This window comes from Lepidochelys kempii, chromosome 8 (assembly GCF_965140265.1).
Source record: "Lepidochelys kempii isolate rLepKem1 chromosome 8, rLepKem1.hap2, whole genome shotgun sequence".
NCBI classification, from domain to species: domain Eukaryota; kingdom Metazoa; phylum Chordata; order Testudines; family Cheloniidae; genus Lepidochelys; species Lepidochelys kempii.
In genome coordinates this window covers 10,795,006-10,816,370 of record NC_133263.1, presented here as the reverse complement: position 1 = coordinate 10,816,370, position 21,365 = coordinate 10,795,006, and the positions used below count along the sequence as shown (strand labels likewise).

General features: G+C 41.8%; 1 protein-coding gene across 1 annotated transcript in view; it reads right to left on the bottom strand.

Moving 5' to 3' along the window:
• TRPC7 (transient receptor potential cation channel subfamily C member 7) overlaps positions 1-20,472 on the bottom strand; it is a 119,067-nt gene extending 98,595 nt beyond the window's left edge. The window contains exons 1-2 of the mRNA XM_073358081.1: positions 20,249-20,472; positions 13,773-14,550 (exon numbers count right to left, since the gene is read on the bottom strand). Of these exons, the coding sequence (XP_073214182.1) occupies positions 13,773-14,550; positions 20,249-20,472 (1,002 nt within the window). The remainder of the gene's footprint in view (positions 1-13,772; positions 14,551-20,248) is intronic.
• Between the last annotated feature and the right edge of the window lie 893 nt (positions 20,473-21,365).

The following is a 21,365-nucleotide window of genomic DNA, read 5'->3' as shown; positions in this document are numbered from 1 at the left end:
AAATTTGGAATTTCCCACAGAACTGAAATTCCAGTGTTTCAAACTTGGTCTTCGTTCCAAATTAAAATAAAAAAATATTTCAAAATTTCCCATGAAATGAAATTTTGGGGGAAAAAATCCTCATTTTGGGTCAACTGAAAACTTCTGGTTTGATAAAAATCAAAACATTTTGTTCTGACTGACCTTTTTTGTAAAATATACATTTCAAAATGAGCCACATCAAAACGAAAATGCAAAACGTTCCATTCCAATGTTTTTCTCTCATATTTTTCCCCTAACAAAAAAAAAATTGTAGAAATTGAAATGTTCCCACTGAAAGTTTTGATTTCAACATAACAGCATCTTCCAAAAGAAGACAGTTCCATCATCAAATTTTTGGCCTGTTCTACTCATGAGTTTTTACCACAATGTCAGTTAACCTTCCTCAGATGAGGACTAGATGACACAGTGGCAAATATGCATGATTCCCTTCTCCACAGCTCCCACCATTGGTACCAAAGGTGCAGCTGCACCTTTTGTGAATTACAGTTTTCCTAGTGCAGACATGGGCTATAGGATGTTCCACGATCACATCTTGCATTTATGCATGCCTCCCTAACACACCTGAACATGGGTAGGTTTGACTGGATAATAGTGTTCCTGATATGCATAGGCGTGATGATACCTTCACATTCTGACATATAAACACATTTTTCAACCCAGTTTGCATGTTCCACAAGTTTGGCTTCACTTCTAAGACATCCTAAAGGGCTTGAGAGGAAACTTTTCTCAAGCAACATTTAAAAAAATATTTTACTTGTGAAATGTGCCAGATTGATATGGGAGAAAGTGATTTAGCCACAGAACAGGCACTAAAAAGACAACAATAGTGCTCAAAATGTATAGGGTACTTCTGAATCTTCAGTGTTCTCTACAAATATTAATTAATGCATAGATGCAACAATTTGAAGGCCAGAAAGGACTTACAGATCCTGGATGTGGAAAGTTTTCCATGTGAAGAATCTTTTTCTGCTTTCACCTTCAGAAAATCTTTCACTGCTCAGCTAAGTCAGCCATTGGTGCAAGTGCAACACAACGGACATTTTTCGTGCTCCCGTCTCTGTGAGAAAAATGGTGTCTTTGCAGAGCGTACTTTGAAAGTGAGATCAAATGCGAATGTCACCAGAACACTCAAAAGCATTTCTCCTCCACCAGGGCAGCTTCCATGCCAATTTGCGATTTCCTACCTCAAGACGTTGCAGTGCTAAAATCATTCCAAGAATATTGTGAGGAGTTTTGTTAATAGGAGACACATTTTCCACTTTCCTTGGGCTCAGCTCTCCCGATAGAACACCTTGGGTAGTCACTTACACTCGGGCTTGAGAGGCAGCACAGATGAGATGACATCTGTGCGTGGAGCGAGGAATGTGTTTCCGAGCTTGAGTAGACATAATCACACTAGCTCTCATGGCTCTAGCAGCAAGCAGCAGCATGAGCTAGCTGCCCTGAGTACAAACTTGCCCATACCCCATGGGTGTGGTTCTTGGGATGGCTACGCCATGCCACGGCTCTCCACTGCCCATTCTACTGTGGCTAGAACCGGCACAAGTACGCCTGCCTGAGCTGGCAATCGCAACCCTAGCTCCAAGTGTAGGTGTAGCCTATGTCTCAAAGGCTAGAATCCTAACCTGGCAGCGTTTTCAACCCACTTTGCACAGGCCTAAAGCATTACAACAAGCTGCCAGGCAGTGAAGAAGAAATCCCTTTGTTTTAAAAAATGAACGAACAGGGTTGGGCAAAAACAAACACACACACAAGCAAACAAACAAACGAAAAGCACCCCACACTCCTGTGCAAAAGCCAAACCGGGAAAACATCAGATCCAAAATAGAAGATTGGAATGCAAACTGTTATTGTACCTTAATCACCAGTTTCTTTCGTTCCCACCACAATACAAGACCTTTGTGCATATGCGATCATTACTGCTCCATGATTCTAATTATGGTCTAACAATGCAGACAAAAAGTCTGTGATGAACAAGCTTTGTTCTTCATCAGGGATTCATCACTACATGGAAACCAGATTTAAGAATGACAAGTAGTTTTGAGTTTGGATTAGCTGAGTGGTATCTAGACAATTGCATGGCCATGTAGGAGGCTCTGTCGTGCACTAGTGGTGGATTTATATGTTTTAGGGCCTCTTTTTGCCCCACAAGTGGGTGATTCTGCTGGTGGAGAGTGGAGATTTAATGCCAAACAGACTAATTAGCATGTAATACACAGAGTAAAATGCCTAAAAAAGAGCAGCTTCTCCTCATTCCACAAAAGTGCTGTTATCAGGCACTAATTCTGGATAAAGCTCAGAATCCTGCTTTCTTGAACTGGACACAAGAAGTAGGCAAGGAAATGGAAACACTGGACATGAGTGGGCGAGGGTGAGGAAGAGACTAGGGGAGGGTAGAACCAAGACTATGCCCATTCATTGCCCCTTCCAACCCAACTGTTTCAAGGAGGGAATAGGCAAATGCATATTACTTCAGCCTCCCCAGAGACCTAATTTCTAGGTTGTCTGCATAGCAGTATAAGGGACAGATGAGGGGTTTTCTTATTCCTTTTGACTCGTTTGTCTGCACACATAATCCAGGTAACAATCTAGCCCTTAAAATTTTATATTCAAAACTAATTAAGTTCTCTTTCTAAAACTGCTTTATAGTGTAATTAAAAAGTTCCCAGATGTACTGATAATTGAATTCTATACTTACAGTTACTTTTCATGCCCTGGCCTGTTGAGAAAACAATGCTTAGCTTTTTTAGCCCTCTACCTGCCACGTGAAATACTCCTGAAGCACACGGTGATTTAATTAAGTCCCTCCAGGAATCTTACAAGTTCAGAATTTCTCTCAAGGGTTGTGTTCTCCATTTTGTGTGCCACAGGAGTGGAGAACAGACCCCATACTTATTTATCTATGGGTTATAAACACTCTTCGTTCAGGTTTCAGAGTAGCAGCCGCATTAGTCTGTATTCGCAAAAAGAAAAGGAGTACTTGTGGCACCTGAGAGACTAACCAATTTATTTGAGCATAAGCTTTCGTGAGCATCCGATGAAGTGAGCTGTAGCTCATGAAAGCTTCTGCTCAAATAAATTGGTTAGTCTCTAAGGTTCCACAAGTACTCCTGTTCTTTTTACTCTTCGTTCAGATTATCTGTAAGGGAAAAATATCCACAAATCCAATCAAATTTTAATCCAGACTGGTGCTGCTTGCTTAACATGTACTGTTACAGAAAGCAACAGGAGCTCTAATTTTTAATACTGCTGCTGTTTCCTTGCTCCCATGGCTAGTTCACTTTTAATCTTTGTCTATGATTAGACCATAAAACATAGCGGAAAACAGGAAGAGAATTTCACAGTAGGTCTTGACCCAATGGCTACTAAAGCCAGTGGGCGACTTTGCGTTCGCTTTAATGGAAGTTGATAAGACCCCACCCCCAATTTTAAAAGTTATTGCCACACCTGTACGTGGGCTCAGATAGTCAAAGATGCCAAGTGGATTTAAACCAGAAGACACTGAAGTTAGTAGCTAAATCCCCTAGTTGACTTGGAAAATCTCAACCATAAATCCTGCATGCAAAAATGCCCAGTGAGCAACTATTTTAGGGAGCCACTTTTGAAACCTGGGACCAGCGTGAAGGTTGGCTTGACAAATTGCAACTGCTCTGCCAATGCTATAGGCTATGCTCAAGTAACTAACGCTACGTCTGCACTCCAAGAAATGGGAATCACACCCCTACCATGTACACATACTCACACCAGCTCTCATCTGAGCTAGCATGGAATCCTCTTCTCTAAATCTACGGGCAGGGTGCAGAACTTCTATACAGGTGGAACATATCTGTAACTAGAGCCTGTAGCTGACTCATCAGCCCCGCCTCTTCCCCAAACTGCCTGCTCATCCACAATCCCATGGACAGAGCCACCATCAAATTTCTCTCTCGACCATGCAAAGAGCTGCAGAGGAGCCTTGGGTGACCTGTGTGCTTCCATACCACTGACTGCAGTAGTTCTGCAACATGTTCCCTCCATGGCAACAGAGAGGTAGCCGATTGCAGCCTACGAACCCCCATGATTATCTTTACAAAGTGTAATTTCATTCAGCGTGGTAGCAAGCAGAGGAATAGGTTATAATGATACTATCTCCAATGCAGCAATACATCCAGAGACAAAAATCTCTCCATTAACAAAAAAGCTCTCACCGTCTTTCCAAATGTCATGCTGTTGTCTTATCACTATTCATTATTAGTTTGGTAGTACTCCTTTCCCTCCAGCCTCACAGAAACAGTCCTGCATTTCTATTTGATTCTGTTTGTGTAGCTCATTTCTATTGATTTTTTTCCTCCAAGCGTAGCTGCTATTGTTCATATCAAAATAACTCCCAAGCATGGCTATGGAGCTCAGCTTTTGCAATCAATGATTTTATTCAAGCTTTTAAAAACAATTCAAATCATTTGACTTTTTACTCGTGGGGTTTTTTACATTTATTATTTCCTCAGCAACTTTCTCACAAGTTTATAAACAAAAACTATTTAGTGTTTTCTATTTGAAGAGTTAAACTCTTTAGAAGATTATATGAAATTTAATTTTATTAATCCCTCTAAGGTACATATATGGCCCTGTGATAGGGCCTTCAGTGGCCAGGTGGCCTAGTGGCTAGATCGTTATTCAGCGGGAATGGTAGGGGGACCAGAGCCCACCCTCTCCACCAGGTCCCAGTCCAGGGCCCTGTATAGTTCAACCCCTAAACAGGGGAGATGATTCTCCCTCCTGGCAGGGTGGGGTCAAGACTAGTTTCCCTGGATTACTTTCTACTAAAGTCCTTTAGTTTGGGTGTGGCCCCTGCTAGTCCAGTTGCCCCACAGTTGGGGCTTATCTGCCTACTCCCCTTCACGGGGGAAGGCTTACTTGCCTCCAGTGCCTACGATGGCTGGCAGGTCGCTGATCCGTCCCTTCAGGAAGGCAAACAAAGAGCTCCCGTCTCCTCACCAGTCAGCTCCCAACTGAGCCAGGCTTCCTTCTTTTCTCCCGCCTCCAAGCTTGGCATTGGCTGCAGGTGTAATAGGGTGGGGCTAGCCGAACACGAAGCTTTTCTTTAACCCCTGCTGTGCCAAGTGGTAGTTTCTCTGCTCCATCACAGGCCCATATGACAATGGTATCTGAGTACCTCAGAATATTTAATGTATTTATCCTCACAATAGAGAGTGCTATTTCCCAATTTTACAGATGGGGAACTAAGACACAGAAACTAAGTGACTAGCCCAGGATCATATCAGAAGGCTATGTCAGGGTGGGGGAATTAAATGGAGGCTTCCCCTATCCAAGGGTATCACCCTTAACCACTGGGCCATCTTTCCTCCAAAGTGGTAATGTCAATCCAGTTGCTACTTGACAGACACCACAGAATACCATTCATACAAGTGTCGCCGCTAACACTAACGGACACCTTTGTTGCCATTCTCGAGGACCGGCTGAGGGTGGGAACTGAACTGAGCCATCTCTCCCCAACACCAACAGGTGCTGCATCTAGAGCCGACCTGAAGAACCTGAGTAAAAGTAGTGGAGTTACAGAGAGCACTTTCCATTGCCACTATCCAAGCTGTAACTGTTTTGTGAGTAAACAGCGAAATTCATCTCACAGGGTTATCACCCTGGGACATTTCACAAGCTCTAAATTAACTTTAAAAATATTGAAGCCACATGTTAAAGATCATCCCCATCTCACTCATTGCAATAGCATCCTCTGTAAACTGCATCAGGCCATTGCAATCAATCATTTTTCTGCTATAAGAAGACAATAGCAATAATATGACACGGTGTAAAAGTGATTTTTTTTTATTTTTTTTTAAATCATCTTCATAGCCATAAGGAAATGTAAGGGCCAGAGCAAGCATGGAATATGGAGAGAAGTGGGTCAATAATCTGTCTTGGGCAAATTACTGATATTCCCACACTCTTTCCACTTACACTTTTCGAGATCAGGAGCCTTCCTTATAAATCACAAATTGTATGCTGTGGGCCCACATCGTGATGGTGATTCATCCACGAGAACTGCTGTAATTGCCTCTTTTACATTTAAATCACAATAAAAAGAGCCAGACAAAGTCTTTAGCAATCCATGCCAAGTATATCGTTTAATGGGATCACAGGGGTGCCAGGTCCAGATCTTTGGCTACAGCTGAGAAACACACAGCTTGGTCTCAGGAGTGAGTATGCAAAGGAGCCTTTTGTGGAACCGCAACCTTGGCCCACTACATGCTGAGCTAGTCCAACCAGCATTACTTAGAGCAACCAGAAGACTGCTCTAATTTATGCCAATTGTTAATGGACCCAAGGAGCCCACATGGCAGCCAGAGATTTCCCCAGTCATCCTCCCTTTCCCTGCTTACACCACCTATGCTGAGCACAGGGGAACACATAAGAGTTGCAATATCTACTTATCTGGTCACAGGAAGACTGACTTTAGGGTCACAGCGTTAGTGGCATAGTGGCCCCATCAGAGTGCAGAATGTGACCCCGAGTCTTCATTTGTGTAAAGTAAATCCAGGCAATACTGGGGGAGTTTAGAATGTTAATTCCCTTAAAAACTTTACTTCAATTATGTTATAGAAGTTAAGCCATACACACCAGATTAGAAAAACTATGGGAATAGGATTTTTAGTGGAAAAGTTATTAGGCTAGATAATATAGGAAAACTTCCTGTACTATGTGCACTTGCAATTTTGCACTCCCATTTGATAGCAGGAGATATCTGTGGGCGCCTTTAATTGTGACTATAAACATTTAGGGGCCAGCTGGTGCAAATGAGTGTGGCTCCATTGACATGAGCCCTGATTTACACCTGTTGTGGATATGGCCATGGCTGTCCAATGACTTGACTTGCTGTTGCAAATGTCATTGGAGCCCACAAATCAGGTAGTCAGCCATCTGCAAATGGCTGAACTCACAAGACTCTGTCCCAGGCCCAAAATAGCAGGTGCAAAGTTAGATTGTGGGTTTGGGTCCTTCTGAACAGTTGTTCCATTATTTTTCAAAGATCTGTAAATATACAGGGCAACAGGTAGAGCAGCAATGGAAGCCAGTGGGGGATGAGTTAAAGAAAAATATGTTCCTGTATTAACTGAAGTAGAGGAATTGCCAACGCTGGCAGGATTAATAAACAAGGACCATACACCATGTGTGTTCCAGACGGTGGCTTTGATCATATCTGCAGTAACATTTTAATCAATGTGAATGGAGAGCTTATTATAACACTTCTGATTGGTGAGATCTTTTCATATCCTCCTTTGCCACCCTGTAATTTAATTTGCTTAGATTGCTATATGGAATGATTTGGATGATGCTGTCTTTATCACAAAGGACATTTAGTGATTCCGAAGCATGCAGCTTGAATGCTATTTAGGGAGAATGCAGTGATCTAAAAGACACCTGCCTTTAATATGGGATCTCAGTAGAAGAAAAGGGGGAGAGGGTATCCCAGAGAAGAGAGAGTAAACAGTTAGGTAAAGGCCAGTTTGTGTTGCATTTCCCTCACCATTTTCACAACTTGTATACAGTAGCATAAAAGAAGTTTGATATTTATGTCAAAGCTATCCACAAGGGCATTGCCATCAAAATGTTTGCTAAAATATAATCATCTAAAGAGATCGATGAGCCTATAGCCAATTTTTATACGGACTCTACTCTTGAATATTCCACTTTCCAATTTAAGAAAGCAACCTTGTTGCTTGCAGATGGTACTTGTGAAGAAATTTACATATTGCATTATATGAAGGTGACATTTAAAACGGTTTTCACTAGACACATCCAGCTTTCAGGTACATGAGTGCAACTCCCATTGACCTGTATCCACAGGATGGGACAAATACTGCAAACTTTATTCTTGCTAGAAGTGACTTTAACAGCACTACTTGCATGCATAAGAGAAGCAGGATGTAGCCTGTAGGTTAGCACAGATTTTTCCCTATTATGACTAAAGGCCACATGCTGCCACCCTTCATTTAAATGGGAATACCTTCACAGTAAAGTATTTCTCAACATGAGTAAGTAGCGGTACCAGACTGTCAGTATATGTGATTACTATTTAACATTATAAATTATAGTGCATTCTTAATACAAAATAATATAAACCCATGCAAATTAAATACATTAAAATTTGGTCTGTTTGATAACATATTAAGCTGCAATGTGTCTAAATTCTAGGGTGGAATCTCATTATACAGTATCATTCTGCAAGTTGTAACTTGCTGTTCTTAATGATTTGCTTTTGCAATTCTTGATATCTTAGGGCTTCATTCTGCAATACATTATAAACCAGTTAAAAGTTTGATACATAATTTATAACCTCTTCCTTTCTTTGGTTAAGATGCTCATTTATGAGTAGTTAGCTACCTAGGAGCATCAACATTTTAAAATAAGAGAACGATTAAGTGTTTTGCTTAGAGGGAAGTTCAGCTCTTAAAAGGTAACTTGATATAAGAGGCAGCATGAGGTTCCATGTCTCAGCATATAGCAGGGCTCCAGGGAAGCATCAACCCAACCCTAGCCCTTACCATATTCTGAAGCTAATTCTGAATTTATCCAGCACCTGATATAAATTAGAGCAGCCTCAGGGGTGCTTTTAGTCATGCTTGGCCCCACAAAACCCTGTTGCGTCAGCAGAGAAGAGAGAGAGAACAAGTGCTCCAGCTACACACAGCCCACCTGGGCCCCCAGCATGCCGTCCACCCTGCGAGCCATGAGAGTAGGTCAATAGAGAACTGGCTACACCATCACTACATTGTCAGAGGAAGCCCCTATAGTAGAGGTACAACCCAGAGGGAGAGCTGCTGCTTTTACATAAAGTGGCCACGTGGCAATGCAGTATCGGCCCCACTGATGTCAGTTCAATTACTCCCAGAAGCAGACCAGAAGGGGTATGTGCTCTAGATTGTTGAAGCATACAAACGTGAATGCTTTGCTCACAGAGCTTTTGCTTGGAAGGAGTGATATTCTCCCCGCCCCTGCCAAATCGGCTTATAAACCATGCATAAATGCCCCACGAGCACTCCCTGTGACTCAGCCCTCTACTTCTACCTTTCATAAACTTTCAAAAACCCACATCTGTAATGATTTTTTCCTTGCCAGGCTAGTCACCAAGTTCTTTAATGGAACTACAGCGTGAGCCTGCTCGAGGCAGGCAAGAGAATTTTCAGTACAAACAACCAGTTTAACATTTTCATTGCATACATTTTGCTTTTCTTAATTCAGTAATTTCATTTCAGAACCATGCAGCTGCATCTCAAACAGCTTTCTTTTCCTTTAGCATTAATAAGGGAGCTTTTTTTGCAAGACATTGGAGCTGCATAAGCCTAAGGAAGGTCATGAAACACAAAAGCAGTCCAATATCATTAATATTGCTATCTGTCACATGTCTTTTTTCAGGCCTTATTCATCAATAAACCTTGCGAGGCAGACACTCGCTTCCCATATCATCTGAAGCAATGCTGGATCCATCCTATTTGCATTCATTCTAATTAGTGGCCATGATCCTCAGCTGGTGTGAATTGATATACTTCCATTGGCTTCAGTGGAGCTACATTGATTTACATCAGCTGAATATCTGGGCCAGTATGTATATTACTATTCATTGTTCTGTCAGTTTCAATCTGCCTCCTGCAAATCTTCATTCTGATACCTCTACTTAATATCTAGGAAGCAACATGACAACAGACTATCCTGATCTTGCTAGTGAACCAAACTAAAAAAAAACCCATAGAGTTTAATGGGGGAGTTTACAGTGACAATGGAAGGTATGTAAAATGCAAAGAATGAGATAACTTCATCCGTAGCTATCAGAGACTGAGCTTGTCCTCTCAAATCTATGTGTAGGCTCCCTGGGACCAAAGAGTTGCTCTACAGTGTGAATCTGCCACATTGCAGTTTGATCTATTGTCTGTGTCCCACTGTGTATTGTAATTTAAGGCAAATTTGGCTGAGAGTTAGCCATGCAGTTCCCATTGTTGTAAATGGGAATTGATAATAAATTCTCACCCAGCTATGAGCTAATCTTACATGCTGAATACCATTATTGTACAAAATATACTTGGTGTTGTGAAAACTTAGTGAAAAGAGGTAAAAATAGGCACATATTTATTATCTCCTTATGCTGAGAATCTTCAAAAGGAGGAAAAAATAACCTCACTGCTGATTATCTGCCTGCCACCATCTTTAAAAGTTACATCATGCACTTCAGTTGGAGGTAATGTTTCCATCTACTGTCAAGTATGTTCTGCAAGACAGTGTGCTATTGAGGTTGTATGAATATAATAATAATCCAGAGGGTAAGGAGTTTGGATTTTAGATGGTTCGTAAGTACAGAATGTCCATATTGGCAAAAAAAGTCAAAAGTTGAGTAACAATTCTTTTTTTCCAAGATTGAGAAATGTTATTAAAAACTTGCCTGATTTCATTATTTTGTAGATTTGCTATCAGTAAACGAGTCTCACCAGGACCTTTTTTAAAAAAAAAAACTTTCAGCAATCAAAAATTTCTTCTGTCACCCATGGAAAGTGGGAGCTTTTTTTACCTTCTTTCACAAATCCCAATGCTGCCTTCTGTAAACATTTAAAATTAGCTCTATTAGTACCTAATTGTGTGTCCCATCTATAAGGTTAAGGCAAGAAAATTGAGAAATGAGAAAATGTATAGATTCCTACATTATACGTATGTTTGAAGTCCTTGAAACCTTGCGTGGTACTGACTCTAGAGGCTAAATTAAAAGATTATGGAAATGTGAAATAAACTATCAGTAATGTTTTCTAGATATTTCCATGTGATTCAGAGGGCCTTCCACAAAGAGACAGGAAAGGGAAACCCATCACAAACAAACATGAGTGGAGATGATGGAAAGTTTCATAACACCTTATATCCCTGTCTGTCTATAGCTATCTCATAATCTCAGGTGTTTCTAAAGTATCCAACCCCGTCGTATCTTATCTCCTTTTTGTTGGTAACTTCAGGAGGATTCCTTCACGTGGTAGAGTTGGTCTAGAGCAAGAACCAGGTTCTGGTAAAAATATAGTTACAGTTAAGCATAGAGAGCCTTATCAGAGCTGCCAGCCATGTAATGCTGAAAGATGTTGATGCCCCTTAAATGAAATAGCATGCCATTTTCTCCTGGATGGAAGCTGGAACATTAATGAGATACTAATACTGCTAACTGTGAGTTTGATCCTACAGTTTTTCCTCATGAAGGTAGTCTCATTGAAATTAATGGGACTGTTTATGTATGGACTGCTTCCACGAGTAAGTGTTGCATGACTGGACCCCCGTGCAAGTAAATCTCCCTTTTTACATTTTAACACTGTTGTGTTGGAATCCAATCCTGCAATTCCTTATTCTCAAGGGTAAAAGTTTGCAGGATCTGGCTCTTAATTTTATTTCCAAAGGGGGATCAGTCATCTTGCCAGTATAATAATGTTCCTAGTTAATTTAGAGGGCAACTCTTGAAAAGATATATAGCTCTTGTCACTTCTAATTCAGAGAATGCCTGGTGAGGAATTCTGAAAACGATACTTGAACACTTGAATGGTTTTTCAAATTAAAAATAATAATGGATTCCTAGTTGGCATCCTACCCCAATTTACTGACAACCTAGACTTTTATTGCATTTATGTTACTGACCAGAGTTGTAGCTGCATATTAGCCAAAAAACTTTCATAAACTGGTGACTGGGCCATAGAAATTGAGTTTTTATGCCCAATTTATTTTAGCCTGGAAGATCGCAAATTCTTGAACCACTCTACTGATTTAGCAAAATGTTGCAAATATCATAGGACATTTACAATCTCATCCTCATAATGGTGATGTTGAGTAACTTGCAGGAGAGAGAGTTAAGAAGTTTACAAAGCAGCAAAATATAATAGTCTTAGAGGAACTTTTCAGAATGACCTCCTTGTGTTCCCCACCCCACCCATGACTACTCTTCATCTAGAGAAGCAGATCTCAAGATTTAAAATTAAGAGTGCAATATCTGAAGAGTAAAAAGTACTTGATGTGCCACCTTTGTAATTTGAATCAGAGTAGTTATAATGGATTCTTAAGCTGATAAACCAACCTGTATATATACACCTAAGATACTTACCTGGCACCCATCACTGTAGTTAACTGAGCTTCTCATTCTTTAAATGTCTTTATTCTCACAACGTCTCAGAAAGATGGGGAAGTCCCCATTTTACAGAGGGGAACTGAAGCACACAGAGGCTAAGTGACTTGCCTAAAGACACACAGGAAGGATGTAGCGGAGCAGGCAATTGAAACTGGGTCTCCCAAGTCCTGAAGTAGCACCCTAACCACTGGGCCATCCACTTCTGTTTGGAAATCACTGATTTAGATTGCTACCAGACAAGTTAGACCATCCTTCCGCACAAGAGATAGGAGCTTTTGCTTTCGGAGCAGGAAAATCCACCTTTCAACCCTTCTGCCACCATGAAGTTCTGATGTGCAATGTACAAGCTCTGGGTAGCTGGGGGTTCTCTTACAATATGTTAAAAGGTGAAGATGGCTTCATCTTAGCTTTCAAAAACAGAGAGTTATAAATTTCAGAAGTAGTATGTTACCAATCATATGTAGTTAACACATTTTAAATGCTGTGAATATTCAGAACTCCTGTGCCCTTTCACCTATATCTTAATGCCTATACAAGATAAAACAGTTGCAAATGGACAGGTAAAGAGTTGAAATAGGCTACTGAGAAGAATACAAGGCATGAAGCCTTGCTATCTCTCTCTCTCTCTCTCTCATCAAAATTAGAGATGAGTTAATAATTTACTTTTTTGGTTCAGTCAATGAACTGAAAAATCTGGGGAGGAAATTGGTTTGTTTTGACCCAAAACTGATTTTTGTTTGTTTTTTTTTCCCTGCTCACCCAAATGAATAACCAAAAATCTTTTGTTTGGGTTGAACAAAATGTTTCAAACTTTGTTCCAAACTGCCATTTCCTAAAAATTGCATTTCTAAAATGTCATTTCCAAACAAAAATGTTTTAATGGTTTATTTTGAAAATGTCAAAATGAAGCTTTTCAACATTTCTGAAAAAAATGTTCACCGCAAATATTGGCCAAATTTGACCCAAATTCAGAAATAGTTTTTGTTCCCCAATACTTACTAATTGCTTAATATACTTATCATTACACCAGCCGTACTATTTACTGAAAAAGATTTGCTCAGTTCTATGCAAATATGTAGGAATTTAGGAGATAATGACATTTCCGTAGGGACTTAAAATGGATGCTTTGCCCTCACTTTTTAAAATACAACATGGTGCTGGTGAAGAGAGAAGGGGTGAATCAGATTTTCCAGTTGTCCTCTCTAACACAGTAAATCACCTAATATGTAAATACTTGAACTTTAATGCCTGGCTTTCAGAGTAAAATAGCACTTCTTAGATTCTAGTGGATTGTCACTTCTAGAAAGGGGGGAAAATCTGTTCGAGTTTTTTCTCATAATGGTAGGAGAACTGGTAGCATTTTTGTCTTCTGAAAGGCACGTATCATATTTCACATTTCTGATGGAAGCTCTACTTGAATCTAAATACTGACCAAGATTTCCCTTAATCTGAGGCTGACCTAGAATTTGATTCCTCGCTTTGAATTTTCAGGATGTGCTTTCTGAACCCTGATTTTCTGACCAACACTCTTTCATATGCAAAATATATGCCACTATTAACACATTTAGATGAAGGAAAACCTTGTAGGTTGAATTACCTTAAATTCAGTTTCAATGTTGGCTAGTCTTGCCAATTCATTGCTTAGTTCTAAAGCAGTAAGAACGGGGTCTTCACTGGAAAGAGACAAATAAGCGGCACTTGCTAATCCTTTGTAGGCATTCATTCTCGATCGAGAGTGACTGAAGGAATCTTTCCTCTGCTTCTCGGCACATTCATTGCACTTGCAGAAGTAGTCATGGGGCCTTTCTATCCGTGCCCCTTTCAGAAGCAAGATATGAACAATTTCATACTCTTGGCAATGAGCAGCGAGTATTATGGGGGTGATGTCATGAGAAAACCGAGTTCCATCTTCATCATAAGCATAAAAATCATCATCACGTAGTTCCTGCTCAAGGGGGCTTAGTGTGAGACGCTGCCCTTGTGCAAAGGCTGGATGGTTCAATATTGCTTCCACAATGCGCACATATCCCTTACTGATGGCCAACAGCAGTGCATCTCCAACTCGAGCCAGATTCTCCTTTTTCAGAAGGAGTTCAGTCACTTCCAAATGCTCATTCCCCACCGCTAACTGCAAGGCATTCTGTCCCATGTAATCAACACAATTAAAGTTCAGGGTTTTGGACTCTTCCAGCATTTTCCGCACCACGGGGATGTTGCCATATTCCGCAGAATCCAGGAAGCGTTCTTCCTCCGCGGTCAGGCTGGTGCCCTTCTCATTAAACATGTAGGCTGGGCCTCGGATAGCCTGTCTCCGACCTTTCTCCCGAAGGGTTGTATGCCTTCGATGCATGTTTTTAGAGTTGCTGTTTCCCAACCTGCACAAAGACAGGAAGGAAGCTTGATTATCCTCTCAGCCATTTTTAACCTGAGGTAACCTGAAAATAATGTTGAAAATGTTCCGTTGTTATAAGACCTTGTATTTAACATGGTTTAAAATGGTTTAGGATACATGCCGGATAATGCAAATTACTTTACTGAATAAGTGCCAAAAACGTAGGCTCCTAAGTCACCTAGACTCTTTTGAAAATTTTATACCCAAGACATAACAAGTAGCTGAAACCAAAAAACAAGTGGTGATGCTTTGTTGGCAACACACTATTCATCCTTCATGCCAGTCAGTGATCTAGGGCTGAATATTGCCCACCCAGCACGTGGATCCACTGCAATTGTTTGTTTGGTGTGGAGGAGTTTCACATAAGGAAAAAAAGAAGAAAGATTTTCATGGCAGGAAATTTGTTGGGTTGATTTGTCATTTTTAAATGGTACTGTTGGAAGCAGGGCAGAGGTTTGGAATGCTAGAAGCAGTATTAGCAGGAGCTGGCCCATTATCTAGTCTCCTGTTTTTTTTAAAAAAAACTATGGCCTATATAGTCTTTTAATTATTATTGTCCTGCGGGCTTTTTTGTTTCATTGTTTGTTTGTTTGTTTTTTAGAAAAAGTATCAGTCCTGATGTTATTTCCCAATCCACAAATGAGAACAATTAGTTATTCTATTGGTAGAAAGAAAGCAAGAATATAAGAATGGCCATATGGGTCAGAGCACTGGTCCATCTAGCCCATTATCCTGTCTTCCAACAGTGGCCAGTGCCAGTTGCTTCAGAGGGAGTGAACAGAACAGAGCACTTTAATAAGTGTCATCCAGACCCAGCTTCTAGTAGTCAGAGATTTAGGGACACCCAGAGCATAGGGTTGTGTCCCTGACCATCTTGACTAATAGCTATTGATGGATCTATCCTTCATAAACTTATCTAACTGCTGCTCTATAGTCATTCTTGTCTTCTTTTTTTCACCCCAGACACTGGCAAAGCGAATCTAAGGCTATATACCAAGGGCCCAGTTCTTTGAGTTTTGCCTGAGAAAGAAGGTTAGGGTTTGGTCAAGAATTATTTACATACGTATAATATATAAGTAAGTAACTCTCCAAAATGATGAACAATAACATTGCTTTTTCTCACTGTCTCTAATTAAAAGTAGACACCGGTTTTCCACTCCATTCTAACATCAACAGTAAGAATGGTTGGTGCAGAAGCAGAATACTATTCAAATAAAACTTCCCACCAAACATAACTAATATAAAAAATTAAGCACCTTAAAATACTGTAGAGAAGGATTAGCAGAACAAATGATATTTATGGTGAAGGCACTCTAACTCATGGAAGCCTTCACCTCTGATGAGTTATGGCCCCAATCTTATTCACGAACACTGAAGATTAGTATTTCAGCTTCCTTGCTTTATCATTTTTCTACATATAGTGGGACAAATAGAAAATTATTCCCTTATCTTTGAATACTTTCATAAGAAAAACTCAGCTATCACTTCACATTTTAAAAGTTAGTTACAATGATGTTTGACCTAAGCTCTGAATTATGATGGAATAGTGACAATGCAAAGAGATATATATATGTAATAACAGAAGATCTTGGAAACTCAGCCATACCCATGTCACATGATTCTGCGTGATGCCTTGTTCTGCACCAGTTGTACAGACAATTTTCAAACTAATCATACATACTGAGCTTGTGTAATGTGTTCTCTTGAAAAAGTGTAATTGTAACTTGATTGCAGGTATCTTAACATTTTTGTTTGAAGGTGCTCTGCATTTAAATGACTGTATTTGCATATGTTATTGAGACAGCTAGTGATCAAACTCAGAGATTGCAATTAAAATATTGTGTTTTTCTAGGAATGCATGCTTTGACATTCCATGTCCTTGGAAAGAAATCTTCTGTGGAAAGGCAAAACCTTGGGCCAAATCCTGACTCCAGGGGGACTTCTGCCTGAGTACGGGCCTGCTGCTGCAAGATGTTGACCACCCACAACATCTCTGGAAGTCCTTAGGAGTTGAGAGCCCTTGGCACTTTGGAGGAGGTACACAGCACTTTGTGGGATTTGTCCCTAAAGCACTACGGGGTTTCACTCTATATGTTGACATAGGGATGCTTGCTTAGGCTAAAGTCCTCTACCCAGCAGTTGGACTGGGTTAGCTGGGCTGGGTGCTGGGAGTAAGGGGCTAAGAAGAATTCTCTCCCACAAAGCACTTGTGATTCCTAACATTGTAGCCTACTCCAGCCAGTGTACCCATGAGGGTGAAGTACCTTCATCCACATCGACAAGGCCGTTCATGTAAAACCTATGATACAGCTGCTGCTGGTGGCAGGGGAGTAAAGATGGGGAGCTTTTCTATTTAGAAAAGCTGGACGTGCACAAGTCCATGGGGCCGGACGAGTTGCATCCGAGAGTGCTGAAGGAATTGGCGGCTGTGATTGCAGAGCCACTGGCCATTATCTTTGAAAACTCGTGGCGAACCGGGGAAGTCCCGGATGACTGGAAAAAGGCTAATGTAGTGCCAATCTTTAAAAAAGGGAAGAAGGAAGATCCTGGGAACTACAGGCCAGTCAGCCTCACCTCAGTCCCTGGAAAAATCATGGAGCAGGTCCTCAAAGAATCAATCCTGAAGCACTTGCATGAGAGGAAAGTGATCAGGAACAGCCAGCATGGATTCACCAAGGGAAGGTCATGCCTGACTAATCTAATCGCCTTTTATGATGAGATTACTGGTTCTGTGGATGAAGGGAAAGCAGTGGATGTATTGTTTCTTGACTTTAGCAAAGCTTTTGACACGGTCTCCCATAGTATTCTTGTCAGCAAGTTAAGGAAGTATGGGCTGGATGAATGCACTATAAGGTTTGACACCAGGCTCAAATAGTCCAGCCTAGTGGTGCTGGGAAGCCAGGGGAGGGACTCTTAGATCCAGAAGCCTAGACCTTAATGAATAAGGATCACCCCTAAATGGTTGCTGGAAAAATAGCCAAGAAAAGGGTATATGGCATCCCTGCAGCCTGCCCATTGGTTTTAGCAGAGAAGCAGATTCTGTCATCCATTACCCCTTACAAAAAACGAACTACCCTGGGTTTCTTATGGAATGCTGGGGTGAAGTTCACCCTGAAGGCAATTGGTTGATGTATGTTTGCATCACTGTTGTGTTTCAGAGGACCAAATTATTGCTAGGGTGCAAGTCTGCACAGCATCCGGACTTAGTGTTTGCCAGATATGTTGGCAGGAGTGCATATACTGTACTGAATGCCACATTGTGTAGCCTTTATGCATTGGCATCAATGGCCAAGATATTTTAAATCGACTAGTGATTTGGGGTGAAAATCAGGCCCCTTGAAAGAAATATCAAGAAGGGCACCCAATCACCCACACATCCAAAATCATTTTTTTTTAAATTCACTTTTTTAAAATCTTGGGCTATAGGATTTTACCAAAATCAGGACCCCAAGATTTTGCCCAATTATTATTATTATTTTTTAAATCTACAGAAATCTTTTGTTGTTGTTTTGTTTTGTTTCTTTCTTTGTTTCAATTAATATAGCTAAACCTCAAACATTTATAACCCAATCCTACCCAAAGCTATACACATTACTTTTAGAGTAAAAGATAATTAAAAATAATAGAACTGATCCCTGCATTCATTTCTTTTTCTCTTGCTTTGATCCTTATATCTACTACTCTGTTTTTTACATACAGAACTCTAAGGATGACTAAAGGAAATACATATTGAAATGATTCCTAAAATATGTGATGGATATTTGTACCAATAAGCTGTTTGGAACCTATGTTACTCTTATATTGTCTATCTTTTGACAGGCTCATGTGAAAGTTTTCTGTATTGTAAAGTACAGATCATCAGACCCTCTCTATTCTCTGTTTAGTATCAGTTAAACAATGTGTTTGCGGAACATGTGTTTTGAACGTTGAGTAAAATAATAGTTCTCAAAATTAATGGTTGTGTAACCCTAATCCTGGTCCCGGAACATAATTTTCTGAGTATAATTTATCCTGTCTGTAGAAGAACACTCAGAATTAGCTTTAGCTCATAACCATAATATGCCATGTGAACAATATACATGTTCATTCACAAATTTTGCTATTTTTTATTATTTATTTTTATTTTTATAATTTTTCTTTCTTTCCCCAGCAGGCGGCAGCATAACTCTGGATTACACCAAGCAGCAATTCCACTCTACCTGCTTCCAGAACCGAGTTTCTAGCTCTCTGCATACAAAGCCTTGATTCTTGGTTCGCGGATTGAGCCTACTTTAATTGGCAACGTTACTTAACAGTGATTTACAATCTCGAAAAAAAGGACAGCGAACCCCATCTTTAGACCCACCAGCTCCAACAGGGCTACTCTCAATTAAGCACACCTGGCATTGTGTGTATGTCTCCCCCTTTTCCATAGCATACATATTCTTTCTAACAAGAACAGGAGGACTTGTGGCACCTTAGAGAGTAACCAATTTATTTGAGCATGAGCTTTGGTGAGCTACAGCTCACTTCATCGGATGCATGCTGTGGAGAATACAGAAGATGTTACTCTGAAATTCTTTCTAACGTGTCAACGGCATGCAGCTCAACCCAGAGCCATGGGAGCAGACCTAAAACACGCTGTTCATGGTAAACCCAGCGCTGACGGACTATTTAAAATGGATTTGCAACAATGATCAATATATAATTAAATTGACACCCAAACATTTAACATTGCCCCCCCCCCAAAAAAAAAACAACAAAACCCCAACAGATTTATATAAAGGGCTTCCTTGCAGAGTTTCAATAAACAACAACAAAACCCCACTTCGCTGGGCGTAACTGGGAGCTCGGGATTTGGGCCAGAGCTAATAATCTGAGGAGGCAAGTTTAGTTTCACCTACTTAAAAAACACACCATCCGCCGCGGATCCCCTACACAGCAGAGAGTCAGTAGCTTATTTGCAGCGCAAGGGGCCCGGGTCCGTTGCCCTCTAGACGTTTGCAGTCCCAGGCTGAGCGGCAGGCGCAGGAGGCCGCATGGTCGCCGGTCCGGCCGGTGAAGCGCTGTCTATGGTGCTGAAATCGGGACCAGAGCTGGGAGCCGCTGGCTAGTTAGTGGCAGGAGCGGCGGGGCCGGGAGCCGGCTGGCTCCGCGGCTCTGTCCCCGGTGCTGCAAGAGTCAGCTGAGCTTCCGAGACAGAACCCCATCCCTGTCGCTGGGCGGTGGGAAATTTCCCAGGGACCATTAGGGATGCATTTACTGGAGGAAGATCCCGGGGCCAGACTGGCTCAGGATCCCGGAGACAGGCGGCAGGAGAGCCCCCCGGTCAAGCCCTGGCGATCTCCTGCACGCTTTTCCATCCAGGCTTCCCTCCCCACGCCTGGAGCCTTCGCGGCAAGTTTTCTAGCCCACCTGAGCCCAGCGGGCTAATTCAAGCGGGTGGGGGCCAGGCGGAGAGAGGCGCTGTCCGTCTCCCGAATCTACCGCCCGACTGTCGCCAAAAGCTCCCTCCCCGTCTTGGTCCCACCAGGGAAGCATCTGCTACAACTTCAGTCTCGCCTCGTGAACCTCCCCCTGCCTGGAACGCTCCAGATCAAGGTCCCCTAAAGTGACCCGGGACTGCCCGCTCCGCTTCCAGAGTCCCAGGCTCTTCTCATTTTCCCGGCGTCTCATTCACAAGGCATCGCCACAAAGGAAACCGTCCCCGGCGCTCCGAGCCCGCGATCTTGCCCCTGTCCTCTGCCCTGGCCCCTTTCAACGCCCTCGAAGCCCGCTCCTTGTTATTGGGGAAACTGAGTTGGTCCAAAAGAAACCGACATCCTTTTACAAGCGATTCTGCATTCACAGACCCGGGATTAAAGGCTTCCTGGAGATGAAATGCAGAATGCAGTCGCTGCTCTATCGCCGTGACGAGTTCGGTCATGCAGCGGTGCGAGTCTCAGAGAAATAAGATCAGGGTCTCTCCCAAGCCCGTCAGTGCCCTACAAGGAGGACATGAGCCACCACATCCTCCTCTCCCTCCCACCCCCTCCTCCAATGTTCGGAAAGATTTAATTGGTTAACAAGAGGTTTTCGCCAACTCCTGGAGTTGATCTGTTTAGAATTGGGAATAGATTTGCTAACTAAGCACCTGGGAGAAGTCCGGTCAATCCTGTTTCCAGAGACCAGTGTAAATGTAGGGAGGCTGGGCGGCGTTGGGATATTTACTGAGCCATAGGGAGCGGCGCCCGAGCAAGAGGGAATCTGCAAAATATTTATGGCAGGTCTACCCTGTTCCCTATCAGGCCACCAACCAGGCAGTGTGCAGAGCCAGCGCATCTGTATCAGCTTTTCCCCAGGTCTTGAGCCTTAGGGAGGAGGTTGTATTGCCAGGTGGTGCTAAATGGTGGGGGGAGGCGTATAAAAGAATGTCTGACCTTTCAGGGGGAGACACTACACACCGCCGATGAGACTAGTCTAAAACTTCCCTGAAGATCTGCCCATTGCTAAGCGCACAAGGTCACATACAACTCTCTGTCCCGGGGATATTTCGTATGTCATAGTTACAAGGGCACTGACTCCATATAATTACGCAGATTACTTTAAATATAGACCCAACATTGCATTTGAAATCACATTTATAGGAATTATTCGGGATATACTCTCCTCTCAGACCTAGACATGTTTGAGAGACAGACAGCAGTCATTCACTTTAGAGCCACTTTTTCTACTGGGAAAAAAGGTCAGATCTCCAGCGCCTTATGTCCTTTGATTTTTCACCCAAAACAATTACTTTAATGTTATGCCATCCAGTAGTTGGCTTTCATCTTCACAAAC